We start from the raw sequence: 25,257 nt of genomic DNA on the forward strand, positions 1-25,257 counted from the left end.
TGAATAGTGCACAACCCTGGTATGCATATATATATATATATATATATATATATATATATATATATATATATATATATATATATATATACATATATATATATATACATATATGTTTATTTCAGTTTTGCTCTTGTCAGAGGTGGGTAGAGTAGCCAAAAACTGTACTCAAGTAAAAGTACAATTACTCAAGTTGAAGTAAAACTACTAACATAAATAATTACTTGAGTAAGAGTAAGAAAGTATCCAATTAAAAGAGTACTTAAGTAGTGAGTAAATCATTACATTCACAAATGTGGCTGTGGCTGTGGCTCAGGAGATAGAGCATGTTGTCCACTAATTGCAGAGTTGCAGACTCTGCCGTCAATGGTGTGTGAAAGTGTGTGTGATTCGGTGAACGAAACACAGTGTAAAGCGCTTTGAATACTTTTTAGGTTAAAAAGGCACTATATAGGTGTAGACCATTTACCATTTATATTCCATTATACAATACACATTTAACATGTATTACAGAATTATTATTCATGGAAATTCTGTCATCATTCACCATCATGTTGTTCCAAACCCATATGACTTTCTTCCATGCAACACAATAAGGAGATATTAGACAGAATGTTTGCCTGAGTCACTATTTACTTTCAGTGAATTATTATTATTATTATTATTATTATTATTATTTTCATATTTTGAAAGTGAATGGTGACTGAGACGGTCCATCCCTAACATTCTGTCCCATGTTTTGTGTTCCACAATATACAAAGGGTCACAGGGGTCTGGAATAACACGAGGGTAGGGAAATGATGACAAAATATAAAATCATGGCCGAGCTATCATTTTAAAGGGATAGTTTACCCAAAAATGGTAATTCTCTCATAATTTACTCACCTCATGCTACCGCAGATATGGATGATTTCCTTTCTTCCGCAGAACACCATGGTTTTTCCTGGCTCAAAACGAGGCAGAGGTGGCACGACCCTGATCAAGTGCACACATACACTTTTACCATGCTTTCCACTGGCTGAATAATGTTCTGATGTTCTGATAATTAGATGATTGATGAAAATGGCAATTATCACTTTACAGCATTTAATTAAAAAAGCTAAACTGATCAACATTAGATTAATTAAATACAACATAACAGCTAATGTGTTCATTTATAGTTAACAAACAGCAAACTTGATTAACCTCTTAAACCGATAATAAGATAATCTCTGATCTCAGGTATGTGGGTGGGTTTGGTGGGAAGGGACGATGTGTAGAGACCAATCGGCCACTGTTTTACAGCTTGGATTGGACTGATCGCTTAGATCATGGGTGTCAAACTCAATTTCAGCCTGGGCCACTTCAGCATTATATATGCCCTCAAAGGGCCAGTTGAAAATCTGATTTGGTAGCAACCATGCAATATCCAATAATATTGCATATTTTGTGCATTTAAAATGCACATTTGAAAATAAAGCATCAATTTTGAGGTTGGGATGCATATGTCAATTATTATATTTACAGTAACATCTGTGAGAAAAGTAATCTGTCTAGGGCTAAATTAAAATATTTTGAGCAACTAAAATGGGTCTCCTATATAGATATCTTTCATCAGGCTCCTACTTATTAAAGTACAGTCATCTCAATTTATGAAAGCAAACAAACCCAGTTACATTTTCCTACAATCATACAGCTTAATAAGAGACCAGATTTTACACAGAAGGAAAACTTGGTTCATAATAATTATGAAAATTATAGCAGAACAGTAAAGAAGAACAGTAATCAAAATACATTTAGAAATTATTCATGGAAAAATACAATAATTAATACAGTTAGTGTTTCTACAGTAAATCCATGATTTCTCTGTCAGTGCTGTCTATACTGTAATGGTTGGGCTGTTTAACATGTGTTTGAAGTAGTTTAATCAATGAAACATTTTAAGTTTTGCATTAGAATTCAAATGTTGTTCATTATCCTTACCACACTTGACACAAGCACTGTTTATAATGGTCTGGACGGCATGTTGCAGTCTGGGAAAAATGCATCTGCCCTGCGCTCATGCACCTCTTTATATTTTTCTTCATTGATCCAGGCAGCAGTTAGCGCTGTTGTTAATGATGTAAGCTATACGGTTTAGAGTGGTAGGCGAATGAACACACCTTCTCTGAGTTCGTGCAGCTTGACCAGAACTGATAGTTATTCTTGGTAGCGCTGTTATTTTTTTAGCTTTTGGAGAGAGTAAAATGCGCTGCAGGGGAAGGCTCATTAATATTCATGGTGAAAGCACTAACTAGTAATGAGACTTTCCATTTACCTTCCATCATGCATTTTAGAAATCAGCTCGTGGGCCACATGAAATAAGGTGGTTGGCCAGTTTTGGCCTGCGGGCCTTGAGTTTTACACCTGTGGCTTGGATTGACAGGTCTTGATTTACCATGCGCACAACTGAAACAGTGCTGTATCTTATTACTTGTTACTTTTTCTATGTAATTATGTTTCTGTTTTATTGTGGCATTTACAAATGTAAGTAGTTCTTAGGTTCAGTAAAACCTTCAGATCACTTGCTTTGAGATAACAATAAAAATGTTGCCCAGATACAGTTGACATGATTGTAGTCATCATGTCAAGCATGAATAATTAATCAAATTAATAAATAAACCGCATCACATTCTCAACAGTGTTGTAACAATGCACCTCTTTATATTTTTCTTCATTGATCCAGGCAGCAGTTAGCGCTGTTGTTAATGATGTAAGCTATACGGTTTAGAGTGGTAGGCGAATGAACACACCTTCTCTGAGTTCGTGCAGCTTGACCAGAACTGATAGTTCTCTTACGAGAGGTTCTCTCGTATTGCGTAAGCTAGCTTACGCTACGGGAAAGATTCATCTTTTCTGAGATATTGAAGCCAAAAAATTATCCTTAATTTTTGTATCCATTGTCAACGCAGTGCGGCAGCTGCAGACCTTGAGCGGGCTAGCTAGCGAGCTCATAGGTTGCTCTGCGGCAACTGCTGCAGCCTATAGACAAGCTTGGGCTGAACTCAGCATCCAATGAGAGGCGCCCGCGCCACTGCATCAAAGCCCGCCAAAAGGGCGTGACTAGAGTGCATATAAGCGTAGTTCGTGAGGCTGGAACCCTGATTTTCATCTCTTCAGCTAAGCTCTCCGCGATCGCTGACCTGGAAGCCGCCGCCGCTTGAGGGGCATCTAGCAAGCGTGGACAGCGCTAGAAGAAGCCGGCCGCCTCAGCCACCTTCAGCCATCCTGCGAAGCTACGCCATCCGACGACGTATCCTTTTATTCAGCAAGCTAGTTCTCACGAACTATTCACAAAAGAGTACGAAGCGCTCTTTTCAAGATGCCTCGCCCACTTGCGCCTCATGTCGCGCTCTTCTCAGCACAGGAGACCGCCACATCATCTGGCGCCTCTGCCTGGGACTGGGGCACGCAGAGCTCGCCTCACTGAGGGCGGATGCGATTTCTGCGAGGAGCTACCGATGTCGACCCCGCGGGCTCGACTCGGCCGTCAAAGCAGAAACCGCCACGCCTTACCCTCAGTCACAAGAGGAAGAAGCGCCGCCACAAAGGCTGCCGGAAACTGTGGTTGAAGCGACTGCCTCGCCGAGCCTCTCCTCGAAAGCATCGCTCACCCTCCCCGCCTCGGACGCCAAGAGTTGCCGCCGAGCGGCCGCGACTGCTGCCATCTCGGATGACGGCCGGAGGATAAGGGCTGCTGTTCCATCATGGCTTCGACAGCGAGGAGTGGACAGGCTCCCAAGCCTCCTCCTCAGCCCAGGAATCCAGCAGGACCCGCCGGAGTCGGCGGGAGTTAACACGCCTCACACAGGCCGCCGACCGCCTCGGGCTCGAAAGTGGTCACCGCCCCTGAGCAGGCACCCAACAGACTCGACGGCTGCTTTCTTCAAAGCCATCGCCGCTTACACCCGCGCCCGGCCGCCCCTTCCTGCCGGAATTACATACGGAGCTTGCAAAGTCGTGGAACGCCCGCTTTCAGCCAGGACCCGTTCACACGCCTCCACCTCTCTGCGCCGGTGGACGGGCGCCACTGAGAGAGGCTACTCCTCCATCCCCCGGTCGAGGACTCGGTAGCAGCACACCTTTGTCCGCCTCCGCGAGATGGCGCTCCAAGCCTGTGCTCCCGCCTAAGGCCTGCAGAGCTGACTTCCGCCTATGTTGGCGCGCTTATTCCGCCGCCGCCAAGCCGCGATCTGCTCTGCACTCAATGGCCGCTTTACAGATCCTACAAGCAGACCTTCTTCGGAGTGGGATGAGAAAGGCAGGCACCCAGAGGCTGTTACTGATCTACTGGCCGACAGACCTCGCTCTTCAGGCTACCAAAGCTGCAGCCCAAGCTCTAGGGAAGTGCATGGCCTCGCTGACTGTGACCGAGAGACACTTATGGCTAACACTAGCCGACATGGGAGAAGCAGAGCTTCCACGCTCCTCAACGCACCGCCTCTCCAACCGGTCTCTTCGGCTCGCGGTGAGTGGCATTGTTGACCGCTCTCAGAAGTCCAGAAAGCCACCCAAGCCATGAACCTCTTCCTGCCGCTGCCGCTTAGCTCCTCTGCAGGCCGCCACGTGATCAGCCTCCTGCACGCAGCCTCTTCACAGCCCCAGTTCAACAATCTCAGACTTCTCAGCGCCGACAGGGCGGCCGCCTCGATCAAGGCTCAGACAGCCGCCGAGACCGCCTCCGCTGGCCTCGATCTAAGGTAACGCTGAAACCCGAGCAGCCGAGTCTTCCTAACTGTGTTGAACAAACGACGGCTCAGTCCCGCCGCCGACCACTGTCAAGCTTTACCCCCTGTCAGTCCCCTTCTCTCAGGCTACTACAGTGGTGAATTTAGCAGCCAACAAGCCGGTGACACTGCCCGCTTGCTCAGACTCAAACGCCGCTTTCACGGCGACCCAAATAAATCTTGTAAAGAGCAAACATGTCTTATGTGTAGAAAAAGTGCCCACAACCCAGTGTTCGCCCCTACACACAAGCATAACACATCCCGCGCTCCCTATCAGAGCACGCCTCATAAAGCTGTTACGTAACCGCCGAAGGCCAGAGTCAATGAAGGCGCTCACAAATGCGCAAGCGCTACCATTCTCTGCCCGCTCTGTCACACCGACCAGCCCTATGTGTAGAAAATGTGCCCACAATCCAGTGTTCACTTCTGCACACAAGCACTGCATGTCTCGTGGTCCCCACCAGAGCACGCCACATAAAGCGGTTACTGAACCGCCGAGCGCTAGAGTCAATAAATGCGCCCGCAAATGCGCGGCGCTACCATTCTCTGCCCGCTCTGTTACACGGCCAGCAACCATTCCTCTGTGTGTAAGTCCCGTGCCCATGACTATGCTTACGCGATCACGTAACAGATGTGACTCTTTCCCCATTCATTCCAATCGGAAGTCACTCACAAAACAGCCTGTTCATGCTGTCTGCGCAGCAATCATGCATGAACACACTAAACGCGCCACACATTTTGTTCAGCTCTGTGTGCGGCAATCAGAGCGAATTGGCCATTCACCCTCTAGCTGCTACGCTTCAAAGCTGGGAAGCTATTCCAGGGATATCCAAGTGGGTGTTAAGCACAATACAACAGGGCTATTTGCTACAGTTCGATCGCCGCCTCGCTTCAGAGCTGCTCGAAACCACTGTGAACACGGAAGCAGCGTGCATGCTTCGCTCAGAAATAGCAAGCCTTCTGTGCAAAAGGGCCATAGAAAAAGTGCCACCCTCTCTGAGCGAAGTCGGGCTTTACAGCCGCTATTTTCTTGTTCCCAAGAAAGACGGCGGCCTCAGACCCATATTAGATCTCAGGGTTTTGAACAAGGTGCTTGCAAAAAGACCGCTCAAAATGCTTACAATCAGGAAACTCCTCGCAAGATGTGCCTAGGGGACTGGTTTATTTCTCTCGATCTGAAAGATGCATACTTTCAGATTCAGATAAATCCCCGCCACAGGCCATTCTTGAGATTCGCCTCGACGGCCAGGTTTATCAATACACCGCCTCCGCTCGCCTGTCCTTAGCACCTCGCACTTTCACGGCGCATGGATGCGGGCGCCGCACTCCCCGCGGAGTCAGGGTTTGCGAATTCTGAACTATTTGGACGACTGGCTGATTATGGCTCAGTCACATATGGAGCTTCTGTCTCACAGAGCAGTTCTCCTCAGCCATCTGAACAGTTTGGGTCTTGCAGTCAATTGGACCAAGAGCTCACTACAGCCCAGTCAGACCATTTCCTTCCTGGGAATAGAACTAGACTGCGTGGCAATGACGGCTCGCTTATCTACACAGCCAAGACGCCGTGTTCAGCTGACTAGCCGCGATCTTTTCAGATGAACAGCCTCACGCCTCTGAAGAAATTCCAGAGAGTGCTAGGTTACATGGCCTCAGCCGCAGCAGTACTTCAGCTGGGTTTACTGCACATGCTCGCTTCAGCATTGGCTAAACACCCGCTGCTCGCCGGGCTTGGGCCACAGGCCGCCAGCCCATCAAGGTGACTCAGACCTGCATATCAGCTCTGCAGCCCTGACAGTGGCCGAATGGTATCAGCGGGAGTGACAATGGGAGCTGTATCTCGCCGAAAGTCATCTCGACAGACGCCGCCCAACACGGGTTGGGGCGCGGTCCGCGAGGGCTCTCCGGTTTCGCCTATGGTCAGTTCAGGAAAAGCTCCTTCACATAAATTGTCTGGAAATGATAGCGGTCGAGTACGCCAGGCGCTTTCTCCCGTCATTCAGGGTCACCACGCCCTGGTCCGCTCGACAACAGATCTGTGGTATCCTACCTAAACCGCCAGGGCGGTGTCAGATCCAGGAACCTCTTCCATCTGACAAAACGCATACTGAGTTGGTCCCAGTGCCACCTGCGCCGCTGAGGGCGACGCGACGCGCCAGGCCACCTGAACGACGGCCCGACAGACTGTCCAGAGACAATATTCCCCAGGGAATGGTCCCTGCACGCTCAAACAGTCCAGACGCTATGGCACCTATTCGGCAGAGCAGAGATAGACCTCTTTAGCGCCCAAAGAGAACTCTCACTGCCCAGTATTTTTCTCGAAAGCGAGGACGCCGCTGGCCCAGGACTGGCCCAGACGCTCGCTTACGCTTTCCCTCCCGCCTCGCTATTGCCACAGGTAATGCAGAGGATCAGGGAAACGGCCACCGGTGCTCCTCATAGCCCCGCTGGGGAGAATCAGACATGGTTCCCGGAGCTTACGCAGCTGTCACTGACAGCCGCGGGCCCATCCCAGTGAGAGCAGATCTCCTCTCTCAAGCTCGCGGCACAATCTGGCATCCCCACCCAGAGCGCTGGGCGCTGCATGCGTAGGTGATCAACGACTACCCGTCGCTCTGCCAGAAGGAGTAATAAACACCATCATACACGCTAGAGCCCCTTCCACGAGAAGACTCTATGCGCCAAAATGGTCTGTGTTCTCAAAATGGTGCACCGACAGAGACCTGGACCCACGGACATGTGGGGTGTCGCCGCTGCTCAGATTTCTACAAGAGCTGCTGGATGAGGGCAGATCCCCATCCACGCCAAAGTGAGGTGGCGGCCGCTGCGGCGCTCGCTGAACCCCTGCACGGCCAGTCATGGGGTAAAACGAGCTGGTCATCCGCTTCCTCAGGGGAGCTAGAAGGATGAACCCCGCGCTCTCCATCGGTTCCTATCTGGGATCTTTCTATAGTTCTCGAAACTATGAAAGCCCCCTTTCGAACCACTTCAATCCGCGGATTTGAAATACCTTTCACTCAAAACCGCTTTTCTGACTGCCCTGTCATCAGTCAAACGTGTGGAGACCTTCACGCGCTGTCTGTCAGCGCCATGCGGTCTTGAGTTTGGACCAAGTGACTCCAAGGTCATTTTAAAGCCTAGACACGGCTATGTTCCCAAGGTGATCGGTACTCCTTTCAGAGCACAGGTCATTTCCTATCGGCGCTGCCAGCACCGGATAGCGAACGCGACGCCAATCTCCTTTGCCCGGTCAGAGCACTGAGATTGTATACTGCACGCCCGCTGCTTTCAGACGCCCGAGCAGCTTTTCGCTTCGCTCGAGGGCGCACCAAAGGTCTCGCGCCGAAACAGACACTATCTAGATGGATAGTGGACGCTATTGCTGCTGCATACGCGCCAAAGATCTGCCATGCCCGCTGGGCATTAGGGCTCACTCCACTAGAGGCATGGCATCCTCGTGGGCATGGTCCAGCCGAATTTCCATTCACGACATATGTGTGGCAGCGGATGGACTTCCCTCCACCTTTGTCAGATTTTACAATATGGAAGTGCCCGCTCTGCAGGCAAAACTACTAGCGGTTTATCACGCTACAGCTCCCCTGGTGAGCTGCACTGATGGGACACATTCCACACAGACCGCACCGCCGCTCTGTCGCTCCCGGCCCTACTATGTGCTTATGTATTACACAATCAATGACCCGCATTCTTGCCGCCAAATATTATTTCCCCACTCATAAGGGCTCCCCGGTCCCCCTTAATTCCCTGGGGCTTATACAGTGGATGCTTGAGCCAGACGGCGCTGACAATGGGTTCCCGTGAGCGTAGTTAGCTTACGCAATACGAGAGAACCTCTCAGAAGAGAACGTATCGGTTACCTAACGTAACCTCGGTCTCTCTAGATGAGGGAACGAGTATTGCGTGAGCCGGCCGTGCTCGCGCCTACCTGCTTAACTTTTCGCTTCAGTCAATGAAAACCAGGGTTCCAGCCTACTGAACTACGCTTATATGCACTCTAGTCACGCCCTTTTGGCGGGCTTTGATGCAGTGAGCGCCGGACGCCTCTCATTGGATGCGAGTTCGCCCAAGCTCGTCTATAGGCTGCAGCAGTTGCCGCAGAGCAACCTATGAGCTCGCTAGCTAGCCCGGCCAAGGTCTGCAGCTGCCGCGACTGCGCTGACAATGGATACAAAAATTAAGGATAATTTTTTGGCTTCAATATCTCAGAAAAGATGAATCTTTCCCGTAGCGTAAGCTAGCTTACGCAATACTCGTTCCCTCATCTAGAGAGAACCGAGGTTACGTTAGGTAACCGATACGTTATTCTTGGTAGCGCTGTTATTTTTTTAGCTTTTGGAGAGAGTAAAATGCGCTGCAGGGGAAGGCTCATTAATAATCATGGTGAAAGCACTAACTAGTAATGAGACTTTCCATTTACCTTCCATCATGCATTTTAGAAATCAGCTCGTGGGCCACATGAAATAAGGTGGTTGGCCAGTTTTGGCCTGCGGGCCTTGAGTTTTACACCTGTGGCTTGGATTGACAGGTCTTGATTTACCATGCGCACAACTGAAACAGTGCTGTATCTTATTACTTGTTACTTTTTCTATGTAATTATGTTTCTGTTTTATTGTGGCATTTACAAATGTAAGTAGTTCTTAGGTTCAGTAAAACCTTCAGATCACTTGCTTTGAGATAACAATAAAAATGTTGCCCAGATACAGTTGACATGATTGTAGTCATCATGTCAAGCATGAATAATTAATCAAATTAATAAATAAACCGCATCACATTCTCAACAGTGTTGTAACATAAGAGCCTCCAAACATAAAATGTACATGTTTGCATTTTTGAGAAAATCAAGATTATGCGTGGTTAGTTATTTTTAAGTCACTGAAAAAAGGCCACAAAACACATAAAAGATTTTGTAGACTACAGTTTTCGCTCACAAAATTAACTTTTGTGAGAAACTTTTTGTGTTAGATTGGCCGTATCGGATCACGCTCTTCTTCTGATGTAAATTCACAGCGTGTCTTCTTCCAAAAACAATAATAAGCTCAAACGGTGAAGACTGCACATCTCGTTTCATACAGATTACACAATCAGAGAATATTTGTTATTAAATTGGATCTTTTAAAAGTAGACAATTCAAGCTTTCTATAGACATATTTCTCATGTCTGCGAGGCAAGTATACGATGAGTTTCGGTTCATTTTCGTGATGCGAAGTTAACAGAGACAGAAACAGCAGAAACCGCATCCTGTATGATTTCTTTATTTTACAAAACCACAACATTATGCTGTTATTGTGAGTGTACACAAATAAAATTAAACTCTTTAGAGTTTTGAATGATGCCTTTCTCTTATCTGAATAACCAAAAATAATGTTTGGTATTTCTTTCTGCTGTTATCAGGGAAAAAGTCAGGTGATTGTGCAGGCATCTTCGGTGACCACAGAGTATTGACTATGTTATGTTATCACTATAAAAAACAAAACTCAATCTTCAGTCCCTGCACAATGCTTTTTTGACCCAACGCCTGATTAGCTTGCTTGTTGTTAAGCTTAATGGAGCACTATTACCTAAGTTATGCTGGCTCTATGGGGATTTTTTATTGTGGTTTAATTTTCCAGCAGAGGCAAACAATGTCAAAGTTTAGGGCAAACATTATCCTTACGTGGCTGTCACAAATGAAGGCTGGTCAGGTAGACTTCAATGTTGCCAAAATGTAATTAAAATTTAAAATGTAATTAAATAAGGTGTAATGTAATAACAGATAGACTTGGGGTCTATCTGTGGATGTGACTGCCTGCCTGAGTTTCGTCGATGAAATTATGGAGGCGGCCTCCTCCTAATTCTCCATGCAGAAAAAACCCTGAACACAAATTAAGATTTTTAGAAGAATATTTGAGCTATGTAAGCCAAAATGTTGATGCTCCAAAAAACACATAAAGGCAGCATAAAAGTAATCGTTTGGTTACGTATGTAACCTCCGTTCCCCGAGGGAGGGAACGACACGTTGTGTCGGAGAAGCGACACTAGGGGTCTCTCTTGAGCGCCGATATTCACCTCTGACCTATTGAAAAGGGCCAATGAGAGTTGGCAGTCAGTATTTGCATACCCCACCCCCGCATACGGGTATTTAAGCGGGGCAAATACGGAAGTTTAGTCAGGATTTTTCTGAGGAGCCGGAAATGGTCCGGCCACAACAGTGGCTCGGTTCAGCGACATGGCAGAGGAAAGACACAACGTGTCGTTCCCTCCCTCGGGGAACGGAGGTTACATACGTAACCAAATGTTCCCCTTCTTTCGCTCTCTCCACGTTGTGTCGGAGAAGCGACACTAGGGGACCCATTCCAATCTTGCCATGTGCTGAACCGTGTACGTGAACTGCCGATACAGAGGCGGGCAGGGATTCCTTCCTGGCTGCACGTACCCTTCCCCAATGCCCCATACGAACATCGGGATCCTTCTAGTTACCCTGAGAGGGGAACAAGGCGATGTTTGCCAACATGGGAACGGGCCAGCCTGGCTGGGCCTCTTTTCTCTCTATGTTTCTCGCAAAGAGCAATCACGGCCGGGGCCCTTACACGCATATAGGGAAGGGGGTCTTACCCAGACCCTGCGGAGACCACACCTGCCCTTTTTCTTGGGGAGGAAAAGTGGTAGACACGTCACACGGCCGTCTTAGGGCTCGTGTGGAAAGTATGGTGCGGTGGTAGATCCAGCCTTGAAAGGGGGGAGTTGCTACAGCACGGCGACCGGGGCAGCTGTAACTGCCTAAAGGGAGACACGGGGGTCCACTCGTAAGGGGACAGAACCGTGGAAATACACACAGGGGGAGTCCGAGCAGGAGGCCTTACCTGTGGAGCACCTATACCAGTACAGGGTAGCCATCAGGGTACCCGCAGTGGCTTGGGTCAGCGAGTTCCTCCGCTGAACCGCGGACCCGGAGGGCTGGGGAGGAATCGACCAGTATCCTGACTCGGAGTGGGGCGCCCTGGGAAAAAAGGCGCACTACTTAAACTTGACGTCAGGAAAAGGGCGCTGGGCGCAAGCGATCCACCCGGCCGGTCAGTCTACGTGTTACCGAGTTCTACGGGCTCGGACCTGACAAAACACGAGACGCAACCGACTCAACGCGGAGGTTCTAAAACCTCGCGAAGGTGTTGGGTGTTGCCCAACCCGTGCTCTACAGATGTCTGCTAGGGAGGTTCCCTTGGCCAGTGCCCACGAGGACGCAACACCCCTTGTTGAGTGAGGTCGGACCCGTAAGGGTAGGGGCACGGCCTGGGTGTGATAAGCCTGTGTGATGGCGTCAACAACCCAGTGGGCGAGCCTCTGTTTGGAGACGGCATTCCCTTTCTGCCGTCCCCCAAAGCAGACAAAGTGCTGCTCAGAGCGTCTGGTGCTCTGTGTGCGGTCCAGGTAAATGCGCAGGGCGCGCACTGGACATAGCAACGAAAGGGCTGGGTCTGCCTCCTCCCAGGGCAGCGCTTGCAGGTTCACTACCTGATCTCGGAATGGTGTGGTAGGAACCTTGGGCACATAGCCCAGTCGCGGTCTTAGGATCACAGACGTATCTGCCGGACCGAACTCCAGGCAAGTGTCGCTGACAGAGAACGCTTGCAGGTCCCCGACCCTCTTGATAGAGGCGAGCGCAATCAGCAGGGCCGTCTTAAGAGAGAGGGCCCTGAGTCCAGTTGATTCAAGCGGCTCAAAGGGGGGTCTCTGGAGTCCTGCCAAGACTACCGAGAGATCCCAGGAGGGAACTAGGCCTGGCCGGGAGGGATTCAACCTCCGGGCGCCTCTCAGGGACCTGAGGATCAGGTCGTGCTTACCCAAAGACTTGCCGTCTACAGGATCATGGTGGGCGGCAATGGCGGCAACATACACCTTGAGGGTGGACGGGGACAGCCTCCTGTCCAGCCTCTCCTGTAGGAACAGGAGCACTGACTTGATCGCGCATCTCTGTGGGTCTTCAGTTCGGGAAGAACACCAATCTGCGAACAAGCGCCACTTTAGGGCGTAAAGGTGCCTGGTAGAGGGGGCTCTGGCTTGGTTGATTGTATTCACAACGGTCGCTGGTAAGCCGGCTAGCTCTGTAGAAACCCTTCCTCATTTTGGTTGGAGGGACGGGCTCTACCACGCCCTTGGCTAAGAGGGTCGCGATTTCCGTGCGCAGGGAACTGGCATGCTTGCCGTGTACTGCGGAAAAGCGGACGCCCCTGAAGGGGGGCGGGAGCCGGGCAAACTGAATTGTGTAACCGAGTCGAATGGTCCGGTGCAGCCAGCGTGATGCGTTGGGAAGCGAAAGCCACGCTTCCCAGCTCTGCGCTAGGGGCACCAAAGGGACAAGTATTTTGGACGTACCCGGCGGGGCCTCGCAGCGGGGCGGAACAGGTAATGCAGCGTCGGGCGGCTTCGTCGCGGCCTGAGGCTGAGGTGCTGAGAATAGACTCAAAGCACTTACCTTGCTCCATGCACCTGGCAGGGGGCGGGTTCGTGACTGAGGAGGAGGTCTGATGCTGGCGTCCTCTGGACTCGTCTGAACCGGCCTGCCGGGGGACAGTCGTGGGCAGGCGGAAGGTGGGATCGCCGCGTCCGGTGTACCGGGGCTGTCATAATCTGAAAGCAGATTGCGGGCCAGGTGACCCAGAGGCAAAGGAAATAGCTCTTATTGAGAATGTGGGTACCACAGCCCCTGTCAGGGGGTGTGGCAAATGAAAAAACAAAGGATTCTCCTCCCGGCCCTCCACCGGGGGACGGAGCGGTCTTACCACCTCCGGAGCTAACGTCTTCGGCTCTGGGTCGGCTGTCTCAGGAACGCTTGGGAGCCTTCCGGTTCGTGAGACAGGGGGGCGTGCGCCGTATGCGAGGTGCTCGACGCTGGGGCTGAGAGCTGGGCCCGGGTTGAGGCGGAGCAGGAGCTGGTTTCTTCGCAGGGGGACACCCTCGGCGGGCAGACGGGGCAGGGCCTGTAGCGTCAGGTCTGCGGCGGGGCATGATGCTTGAGAGATGGCCTCCGTCTGCTTCTTCACCGCGGAGAACTGTTGGGCGAAGTCCTCGACGGTGTCGCCGAAAAGGCCAGTCTGAGAGACAGGTGAGTCCAGGAGGAGGTTCTTGTCGGCCTCACGCATCTCGACCAGACTGAGCCAAATATGGCGTTCCTGGACCACTAGGGTGGCCATCGCCTGTCCGAGTGCCTGCGCTGTGGCCTTCGTCGCTCTCAGGGCGAGGTCGGTCGCTGAGCGCAGTTCCTGCAGCACATCAGGATCAGGTCTACCCCCGTGCATGTTTCTGAGTGCTTTGGCCTGGTGGACTTGCAGGAGGGCCATCGCATGCATGGCGGAGGCAGCGCGTCCAGCCGCACTGTAGGCCTTCGCGTTGAGCGAGGATGTTGTCCTACAGGGCTTGGATGGGAGTTCGGGGCGGCCACGCCAGGAGGTAGGGCTACCGGGGCATAGATGGTACGCAACTGCCTTATCGACCTGGGGAATCGCCCCGTATCTGTGGCGCTCTCCGCTGTCGAGGGTGGTGAGAGTGGAGCGGGTGGCACCTAGACGGGCGGAGAGCGGGGCTCTCCACGTAGACGTCAGCTCGTCATGCACCTCCGGGAAAAACGGGACCGGGGGGATGCGAGGCTGCGAACGGCGCGCTGCCCCAGGAACCAGTCATCCAACCGTAAAGGCTGTGGGGAGGATGGAGGGTTCCAATCCAACCCCATGCTTACAGCGGCCCGGGAAAGCATGTCAGACATCTGAGCGTCGGCCTCAGCCTGGGCCTGTTGGCCCGAAGGCGGCAGTCCAGGGGAGTCCTCGGCATCAGACATCACACTCACCGATGCAGCGGCGAGCTCATCTGCTTCGGGCTTGGGAGGATAGACAGCCGGGCCATGAGGCGAGCCGCTATCGCCGCGAGCGTGGACGGGGACCAGCGAGCGTGTCGGGGAACGGGAGGTTCGCGGGGGCTACCCGGCGAAACCGCACCCGCTGCCACCCCCAAATCGCACCCAGCGCCAACCGCATCCTCCTCAATCCCGTGGGAAGAACGAGCAATGTGGGGGCAGCTGGGGTGGCTTGCTTTCTGTTGAAAGCAAGCCGCGACCGCAACGTGGTCATGGTCATGTTCTCGCAGTGAGAACATGAACCATCCACAGACGCCGTCTCGGTGTGATCGTGGCCTAAACACACGAGACAGCGCCTGTGGCCGTCTGAAGCGGAGAGCACTCTACCGCATCCAGGAACAACACCGGGGCGGAAGGGCATCTTGAAAAAGACGCGTTCTGAAAAGAACGTTCAACGCCGCTGTGTTTTGCTCTTTTAGAGAAATTACTCTTTTAATAGGAATTTACTCTTTTAATACACAGTGTGTGTGTGTGTCTGCGATGTCGAAGCGCTCAGGGGCAACAATGCACGCCGTGCAAAGTAAAGGAGAAAGCCGCTGTTGTGCGCTATCAAGATCCAACAGCATGCAGATCGTCAGAGGAAACAGGAACGTTTTAATGTGGTGTGTAACTCGCAGCAAACTGCATACAGACCACCGGCTCCAAAGAAATTTTCTGACTAAACTTCCGTATTTGCCCCGCTTAAATACCCGTATGTGGGGGCTGGGTATGCAAATACTGACTGCCAACTCTCATTGGCCCTTTTCGATAGGTCAGAGGTGAATATCGGCGCTCAAGAGAGACCCCTAGTGTCGCTTCTCTGACACAACGTGGAGAGAGCGACAGAAGGGGAACCATAAATCTCCAGTAGTTAAATCCATATCTTCAGAAGTGATATGATAGGTGTGGGTGAGAAACAGATCAATATTTGCCATTTTTTGCTAGACCTTCTCCCTGCCCATCAGGGGCTATATGCAAAGAAGAATGTGAATCACCAAAAACACAAAAAGAAGAATGTGAAAGTGATATGTTTCTCTGTTTCTCATCCACACATTCTCATATCACATCGCTTCTGAAGATACTGATTTAACCACTTGAGTTTTATGGATTACTTTTATGCTGACTTATGTGATTTTGTTTAGCATTAAATGTTGCCACCTATTTTCTTGCATTGTATGGACGTACAGAGCTGAGAGATTCTTCTAAAAATCTTCATTTGAGTTTGGCAGATGAAAGAAAGTCATACACATCTGGGTTGGCATGAGGGTGAGTAAATAATGAGAATTTACATTTTTGGGTGAACTATCACTTTAAGAGCTCTTGTCAGACCTGGATAAATTTGACAATAAGAAGAGCAGTTTGGAAACTTTTCTAGTAATTATTACGGTGAAAATGTTCCACAAGGACATTATATATAATGCTGAAATATAAACCAAAGCAAGATCATGCTTTATTAATGCCTACTTTCGCTGTTTCATCGCACTTAAAGTCCTGTGTCCTTATTTCAATGTAGTTATATTTTTCAGTGTTGAAAGAATTTAGATAATTAGTTCTGCAGCAGTACCATCGCTCTTTTAATGCAAAGTATGCATCCTAGTGTATAGGGTACCAACCCCGGTTGCAGAACACTCGCTGTGTCTGAAACCGCCCCCATACACTATATTGTTCACTATTTCGAGTGTCCGGCGTTTTGTAGGAGTGTCTGAATTCTGAGTGAGCCACTCGTTCCCTTGTTTTGTTCTCTCATTCTTACTCACACTGCACTCTAATTTCAAGTGTACACTCTAATTTATATACACTCAACAATGGTTAATTGCCCACAGTCCACCATGGGGAACACATACAAGCTGGGAGTTAACTGCTTCCTTCACTCCTGCAGTGTTTTATTTCATGCTGAATGTATTAAATTTCTTTTTGACAAATCTTGATTAAAATAACATAATAACATACAGAGAGGCAAAACATACAGACACATTTTAAATTGTGATAAAATGTGTTAAATCTTTATATTAACACACAGAATATATTAAAAATGACAAACATAATGAAGATTTATTGTATATATTAATATATTATTTAATCAGAATAACAAATAAGGCCAAAGTATATGTCAGTATCCAAATTCACACACTCATTTCGTTCACTCACTGCTGAGATATAGTGCACTAACTGCCATTCATTATATAGGAATTAGTGAAAGATTTTGGACACAGCCACTCTCTTCACCATAGATTGCCTCGCGACCGCACATTTCTTATGTGCTCACTGTGCATGTGCAGAAATGCTGACTGTTCGCGCTCCAGTTGTCAAACATGCGAACGGCAGAGCAAAAGGAATTTACACTTAACTTGGATGTTTACATGGATTTATTCAGTCAATCCGCCCGAAGTAGCTGCAGTAGTTTCCAGTAAATGCGTAAAAACTGCTCATGACATGCGGGACGTGGGACAAAGCACACTGATATATTGCTGCACTGATTAAAAAATGCACACTTAAAAACTGATGTCATAAGAGCCCAGATACAGAATCACCTTGAAAATGACCATAACATTACACAGAAAAGCCAGTGTTAGCATGAGAGCCAAAACATACCTCAGCGTCCTGCCTTAAGGTAAAGCAGAGTATTATTTTTTCACTGTGCAGAGCAAAGAATGTGTTTCATTTTGAAGAGTTTGATGCTGCAGCACTGATGACTTGAGTGACAGTCTGTGGAAGTGACAGTCAGCACATGTAGCTGTGTGAACTTCCGCTCTAGTAAAAGTCCCATTCAATATATATATATATATATATATATATATATATATATATATATATATATATATATATATATATATAATTTTTTTAATATATTTTTACAGTCTTTTACTCAAGTAAATGTATCGGAGAAAAGGTACCACATTACTACCCTCCTCAGGCCCTTGCATTCATTCAGGCACTAGTCTGTGCATCAGTTTGACTGTGGTTCCAGCCCCTTTTTGGCAATGGCTGAGTAAATAGGAAAGTAGGCCAGAGCTGCAGGAGACAGGTGGAGATAGGAAATAGGAAATCAGGAAAGAACAAGAGTGCATTTCATCTCATACTACTGAAGTCCCCAGAGAGCCCCTCATTTCAGACAGCGTAGAGCAGACTGGCATCTTGACATCCCACACCTAAAGACTGGGAGCCCTGCATAGGCAAGGTGGCCCAGGAGTCGAGTGGGTACTCTTAGCACTCTGACTGTCTTTAATGTCGGGCTTTGATGGATTAGTCCAAACTTTTCCTCTGGCAAGGATTGCAGCAGTGGTCAGTGGCTTCTCTTGAAGCTCCAGGACATTGCATCACGGAGCATCTATGCATCTTGGCCTTGATGGTAAAGTTTTTAAAGTATTATCCTGATGAACTTCAATGCTCTTTCAATTTTAAGGAAGCATATCAAAATATTTTCATGAGTTTACATTAATTGGACAAACATGCAGAAATCTAAGTTACACGATTGCATTTTTCATTAATGTTGGGGTTGGAAAAAACATTTTAGTTTTTTTTATAAAAAAATATTATATTATATATTTTATAAATTATATTTTATATACCAATACAATTGCTTTAGAACTTTGACAAAATCTAATTAAATACAATGGCACCAACAGGTATTTGGGCATTTATGTCACCTTTAAAATTGCATAAACATGTTGTACGCTATAGAAACTCAAGCCAAGTGACACAATTTAAAGAAAGATTGCTCAAGCATACTTTACAAGAAAAACATTTCACTTTTAATTGATAAAAAATACATTGTTGTCAGACATGGATGTATCAGTAAAGTGAAGTTAGTTCTGAAAAATGAAATGCTCTAGATTGATTTGTTTGCAGATGATACCAACTTTCCTGAATCAAATGGGATCTAGGCCCCACTCCACCATGACCATTTTTACGGAAATAAACCTTTAGATTTGGTGAAATACATCCGAACTGAATTAGGATTTAGCCTAAAAATAGAAGGGAAAACATTCATTTTTAATGTCTGCCTTTTCGGATTTCTGGAATATGTTTAAGTCTGCAAAAAGGTACAATGCCAAACTCAGCAAAAGTTTAGTAGAAATATTTGAACAAGACTTTGACACTTAAATGAAAGTGATAATGTTTTTTAAAAGTGCAATTCATGCAATTTACTTATGTTTTTCCATGTTTCAGGGAAAAGTGACACATTGGTTTGTCTCGAGGATGGGCTGTGGTCATACCCAGAAGGGTACTGCAAGGTTGAGTGCCCAGATCCACCTAACGTACCCAATGCCAAGCTGCTTGTTCCCCAGTGTGTTGGAGGTGGCCATGATGTGGGCACTGTATGCCGTTACAAATGCATCCCAGGATATTACGTCACTGGCACGCTCGAAAAAAAGCCAAGAAAGTGAGTTGCAGTCTATACAGTTTAAAATAATTTCTAGGCATAGGTTACTGAGTTTCCAGCATCTAGGTTGTTCACATGTTTCTAATAACATAAAAATCTCACTCCATGTGTTTCCAAATATCTTTCAGCAATGGAGTAAGCAGTGTACTTTGATGAATGGTCTAATGGCGTGTTGTTTTGGTATTCTATCCAATCAAGCTATACCAGGTTGCTTAGCATGATCTTAGCACATCTCGAGGGGACTAGCGTTTGCACCTGCAATGTCTTTATGAGTTATTAAAATGGCTGGTAAAATATGTGAATGTCTTTTAACTGCTTTTAATTGGTCATTAATACAGGAAGCGATAGCCAGCATGTCTCATAAAGCCATTTAATTGATCCTGTTTATTAATACCATTGGCATGTTTGTTCTAAAAGGCATTTTATTATGAAAGTTGAGCAAATGGTTTATGACTGTCTAAGGAAAGGTGTTATGCCATTATCAAGGTAGTTTTAGCCTTTGCTTCTGTATGATCTTTCTCAATGAACAATGCTCCCCAATTTATTTTCTCTGGATTTATTGGCTATTCAGCTGTACCAGATGTTTTGTCACATGTCTTTGGTATAAATACATCCCTTGTGGCTAGAGAAGAATGTCATTCAAGAAACGATCCCTACATTCATATGTTTTGCAAAATTCTAAATGGAAGCCAACAGACAGCCTTCATTTTTCACAAAACCTTGATGGGAGCCTGTCTACAAAGCCTTCTAAACATCATGGGTGTATTTCCTAAATGAAGGCTCACAAGAAGCCAAATGTTGCTACTTTCTAAGACACCAAATTTTGGCCAAGATTTCAGGCAACATGGATTGTATTCATCATGGATAATACAACGTCAATGTAAGATGTTAGGCAGAGCAGAGGGAAATATAAACTGATACATATTAGTATAAATTATGAGTATATCTAGTTCTGAAAAGTATTGATAGGACATTATTCCATTTAATTAAAACCAGGGACGTTGATTTAACATGTTAATTCTGTGTGATTAATAAAGGTATAGAAAAAATTATGCATTAAAACAATTATGCAATTTTTCATGTCCCCAGACTGTAATAAGGAATATTTCTACCATCAATTCAAGTTTGAAGTAGGTATACTACCTGTTTTCAGCAGGAGGCAGTAAGCAACACTCCAGCTGTATTGACAACGTGGAGCTGTACTGAGATAAAACCCACACTCAAGCTTGCTCAAACCAGTGACAGTACAAGATTAACAAGAACATGTTCTTGCATTAAAATAAAAAAAAAAATACAAAATAAAAATAGTGGCGTAACTACAGTCTACACAAATTTGTCTAGACACAATCTACACAATTTGTTAGATTCTTGGCCTGACGAATCAATTTATATTTTTTTCCTAGGGTTTAAAGCTTCCACAATTGTAAGTTCTTCCTGTTTATTTCCTTTCGATAACATGCTGATCAATAATCGATAACATGCTGATCAATAATCGATATATCAATATTTTAAGAGATGATTAGCTGTCTGGCCAGCTAATCCAGCTGAATATCAGCTTGGCCAGGATGGAAGTCCTTCTAAACTATCTTAAGACAGCTAAGACCAGCTGTTATTTAGAAAGTTTCTGCCCACGAAGGGAGTAGCAAATAAACTCAGTAGATTTTGAGAAAACTGCCATTGTAATACTGTAGCTTTTTATATGCAATGTACATGCGTGCATTCAATATATTCCTCCTTTATGCTAATGACCTATGTTATTCTCAGGAAGGTTCTGAGGTTGGAGTGTTTGGAGGGCGGGAACTGGCAGAGGGGCAGCTGTTCACCTGTTACATGCCCTACTTTGCCTATGATGTTTGAGGGCATGTATACCTGCACCATAAACTTTTACTTCGATAGCATCTGCACCCTAAAGTGTCCCGACACAACAGAAAGGGTAACTGCTACTTATGAAACTCATATTTTAGCATAAGGTTTCTTTCAATTCATCCCAAAAGTGTTCAATAGGATTTAGGTCTGGGCTTTGTGCTGGCCAGTCAATTTCTTCCACACCAGACTTAGTAACCATTTCGTAATGAACATCACCTTAAGATTTCTCTTTTGTGGAATTAAGGGGCATAACCAAACCTGTTAATTAGAATGGGGTCCACATTATGGTCTTGCAGTGTATATAATATATAATAATCATTAGAGGCAATTAGTTATTTACTTTCACACGAATCATGAGTAAAACAGCATATTAACAGTTCATACACACTTATTTTTCTCTTTGTTCAACACAAAATGCCATCTTATTACATCAAATTATTTTCACTGTAATGCATTATTTGAAAGACAATATATTTTAATGCTTGCATTACATAACCAACTACGTATATAAGCTTTCCCAAGCATGACTGTGCGATGGTGCAACTGATAGAGCCTTGAGACTTTCAACCCAGAATACAGGTGTTTGATACCAGCAGAGCATGCTTTAATTTGACACATGAGCCCAAAGTGTCATAGAAGCACCACAAAAAGACATGGCTGCTTCAGCTAATATGTTTTTCATCTCACATATGCTTTTATGACACTATCAGTTAGGTTTATGCATCAGGTTCTGGTTAGGAATGTCTGATTTGTTAACCTCACATTTGCTTTAATATCACACTAGTTTCTTCTAGATATTTCTTCTTTCTCCTTCTGTCTAGAAAGTTTAGATGTAGCATTTAGAGAAGGGACGTTGGTTTTGTTCATTTCAAAATAGAAAAACAAATAATCTCACTTTTGCTTTTATGATACCATTCGTTTGGTTTCTGTTAAATGTCTCAGTTATGGATTTAGCCTTTATTCATTTAAAACTCCATAGAGCATTAAACTTAGAAACATCATCTTTTTTTGGGGAGAACATTATACTGTCTTTTAGCATCCCTCAGTGGACATTTCACCTTCAATATAATTTTGCAAAAATGTTCCACAGTCATGTAATTTATTCATTTTTGGGAGATCATACTGCTCATTTCCTAAACTCTAAAAGCTAGTTTACCCTAAAATGAAAATTTCTCATAATTTACTCAATGTCATGCCATTCTAATCCTGTATGACTTTCTTTTATTAAACAAAAGGCAGAATAATAGGGACTAAGAGTCTCAGTCCCTATTCACTTTCATTGCATCTTTTTTCCATGCAACGGAAGTTGGTGACTGAGGCCAAAACTTATTATCAACATAATTTTCTGTTTTATTGATGAAAGAAAGTCATGGGTTTGGAACAACATGAGGGTAAGTGAATGATGACAGAATGTAAATTTTTGAGGAAGTCATTAAACACTCTTTTGCAATATACTTGTCCCTAAAGTCCAGTATTCACTGCACCAAAGACGGCAGATGGTCTGAGGACTTCACAATGTGCAAGAAGATAGAGGGCTTGTGCCAGGCTCCTCTTGACCTTAATCTGGTGGAATACATCTGTGACGAGGGCTTTGATGTGGGTGAGGATTTACTTTTCATGAGTTGGATCTAAATTCCTATGCAGTGCCCCCTGGAGTGAGTTATTTTGCATGTGACACTGCACAGCCGGTAGAGAGGGGCAGATAGTAAATATAAATTGTTTTTATTCTTGTCATAAAAATAATTAAATAACATAATATAGTAAACATGTGAACAAATAGGTTATGTCTGCTGTAATGTTTTAGTTTTATTTATTTCATTTTTATAGCTGTAAAAAAGAAATTATCAAATAATATCAGCAGTATGGTTTGCCTATGCACTGTTTGACATCTCAGACATTGTGTGTGTGTCTGTGTGTAGGGGTGGGTTTGGGTGGTTTTGGCTAACATGGACTTTTTTAGTTTACAAACTGGTAATTACAAAGGTATTATGCTATAAATATGGTTTATGAGGAAATTTCTAGTGTCCCTATAATTCAAATTGCTTAAAAAACATACTAAACTATGTTTATGTATGTGTGTGTGTGTGTGTTACACGCCCTAATGTAAACAGACTTGGCAGCGTGCATGGATAATTGTGCTCAATCAGCATGTTTTCACTGTGAGTATATGAGTTTTAAACTGTTATCTTGGTGCTTTTGTGATAGTTTGGCTGTCTCTTTCAGAAAACAAACATATTATATTCCTGAAAATACTTTTTGAGTTGCTGTTTGTGTGAATAAACCTCATCTGCACTCAGGGCTGGACTGGTAATCTGGCATACCGGGCATTTTCCCATTGGGCCAACGCACTTTGGGGCCGATTAGGGGCGGACTGGCCATCGGGATAACCGAGCGGGTTGCCGTGAAACGGACTGAATGGTCTGCCATAAGCTAAAATGAAGTTCATAACTTCACAATGAAGTTATGCAGAACGGACCACAAAACGGTGCCACGATATGCAGAAAAGGACAGTGAAACCCCCCCCCCCCCTTTTTTGGGCCAGTTGCTATGTAAAATCCCAGGATGATTTCTCTTCCCAGTCCAGCCCTGTCTGCACCTAATCACCAGACTTGGCTGCGTGCATGGGAAGATCACGTTACGATATGATGGCAGTGCATATGCAAGCTGTGAACTGTTATTGTGGTACTTTGGTGACAATTTGGCTGTTTGTTACATAAAATACACATATAATGTGCTTGAAAAGACTCTTTGAGTAGCTGTTTTTTGATGATTGACAACTGCTACTAATGTAAACAAACATGGCAGCATGTTTCGGAGAAAGTTTGCGTTTGATGTATTGACTGTACTACAGTCAATACATCAAACGTGAACTTTCTCCGAACTTTCTCCGAGAGCTGTAAACTTTTTATCATAGTACTTTGGTGATGATTTGTATGTATGTATATCAAATAAACTTATTCTGTGGTTTAAAAGACTGCATGAGTAACTGTTTGAGCGAAAATAATCAACAGACTCTTGACCAGCGCAGCCTGTGTTGGCGCAAAAGCAGAAACACATACAGTATGTGTGACGCTACTCTACATGGCCCAGTTATTAGCCGTTACATTTTTGTGACGGTACGTATGAAAAGGTTAAACTGACAAGAAAATGTACATACTGTACTAACCATTTTGATAATCAAATCAAAGTTGCCTTTAAAAAATATTAAATTGACTAGACAGCAGATTTCTAAGAAAGTGTTGATTTTTTTCTTGGGTATCTCAATCATTGGCAGTACATACAGTTGTTTCAAAACATATTTGGCACACTTGAAAAGTTATTTAATTGCATTAGATACAAACTATCAAACCAAGTGTCATCTGAAAAGAAGCTCTAACTTCCCTTTTCTGAGTCATTTTTGCAATAACCAACTCAAGGTCATTAATGTAAATGTATATCAGCCCCCTTCAAGTTCACACAGGTATCCTTGCAGAATACCCACAGTTGTTGTTCATAATATGATCCATTATCCATTAGATCATTTCGAATAATGGGGCAGCTGTGGCTCAGATGGTAGAGCGGGTCGGCTACCAATCGCAGGGTTGGTGGTTTGAATCCCGGCCCACATTGCTCCACATGCCGAAGTGACCTTGGGCAAGACACTGAACCCCGAGTTGCTCCCAATGGCAGGCTAGCGCCTTGCATGGGTGTGTGAATGTGAGTGTGGATGGGTGATTGGGACACAGTGTAAAGCGCTTTGGTAACCTCTAAGGTTAATAAAAAAGTGCTATATAAGTGCAGACCATTTACCATTTCATAAATTAAAACCTGACAAATAATTTTATGTGAAATGATTTGATTGAAAAGTGTTTGCCTTATCTTTCTTGAACATAAATGCCGCTTGGTTTGACATTTTGTCATCGACTGCAGTTACATTATCATAATTTTCTATTTTTTTTTTATATATTTGAAATGCCCAATTCCCAATGTTCTCTAAATCCTTGTGGTGGCGTAGTGACTCACCTCAAGCCAGGTGGCGGAGGACGAATCTCAGTTGCCTCAGTTGACATGTGACCAATTTGTTTGCTTAGGAGACCTGGCTGGAGCTGGCTGGAGTCACTCAGCACCTCCTGGGGTGGTAGTCAGTTTCTTAACTCATTGAGCTACCCAGGCTCCCATGCAGTTACATTATTATATATTTTAAGTGTGGCTTAAGTGTCCAAATACTGTTTAGTACAGTATGCGCCATTTCTTTTTTTTTTCTATTTTTACATTGTATTCTAAAATGTTTTTATTTGCATTAAAGCCACTGTATTTATATTTTCTAATATGAGGTATAGACATACCTGGGCCACAGGACCACAGTCAGTTACATGCAGTAGAATAGGTTTGAGTGCCAGCCAGCCAAG

General features: G+C 45.6%; 1 protein-coding gene across 1 annotated transcript in view; it reads left to right on the forward strand.

Moving 5' to 3' along the window:
- Nucleotides 1-25,257, forward strand: part of LOC127645023 (pappalysin-2-like) — a 125,451-nt gene that overhangs the window by 74,886 nt on the left and 25,308 nt on the right. Inside the window, exons 17-19 of the mRNA XM_052128517.1 lie at nucleotides 18,790-19,003; nucleotides 20,768-20,936; nucleotides 22,337-22,469. Of these exons, the coding sequence (XP_051984477.1) occupies nucleotides 18,790-19,003; nucleotides 20,768-20,936; nucleotides 22,337-22,469 (516 nt within the window). The remainder of the gene's footprint in view (nucleotides 1-18,789; nucleotides 19,004-20,767; nucleotides 20,937-22,336; nucleotides 22,470-25,257) is intronic.

The sequence above is a fragment of the Xyrauchen texanus genome, chromosome 6 (assembly GCF_025860055.1).
Source record: "Xyrauchen texanus isolate HMW12.3.18 chromosome 6, RBS_HiC_50CHRs, whole genome shotgun sequence".
Lineage (NCBI taxonomy): Eukaryota > Metazoa > Chordata > Actinopteri > Cypriniformes > Catostomidae > Xyrauchen > Xyrauchen texanus.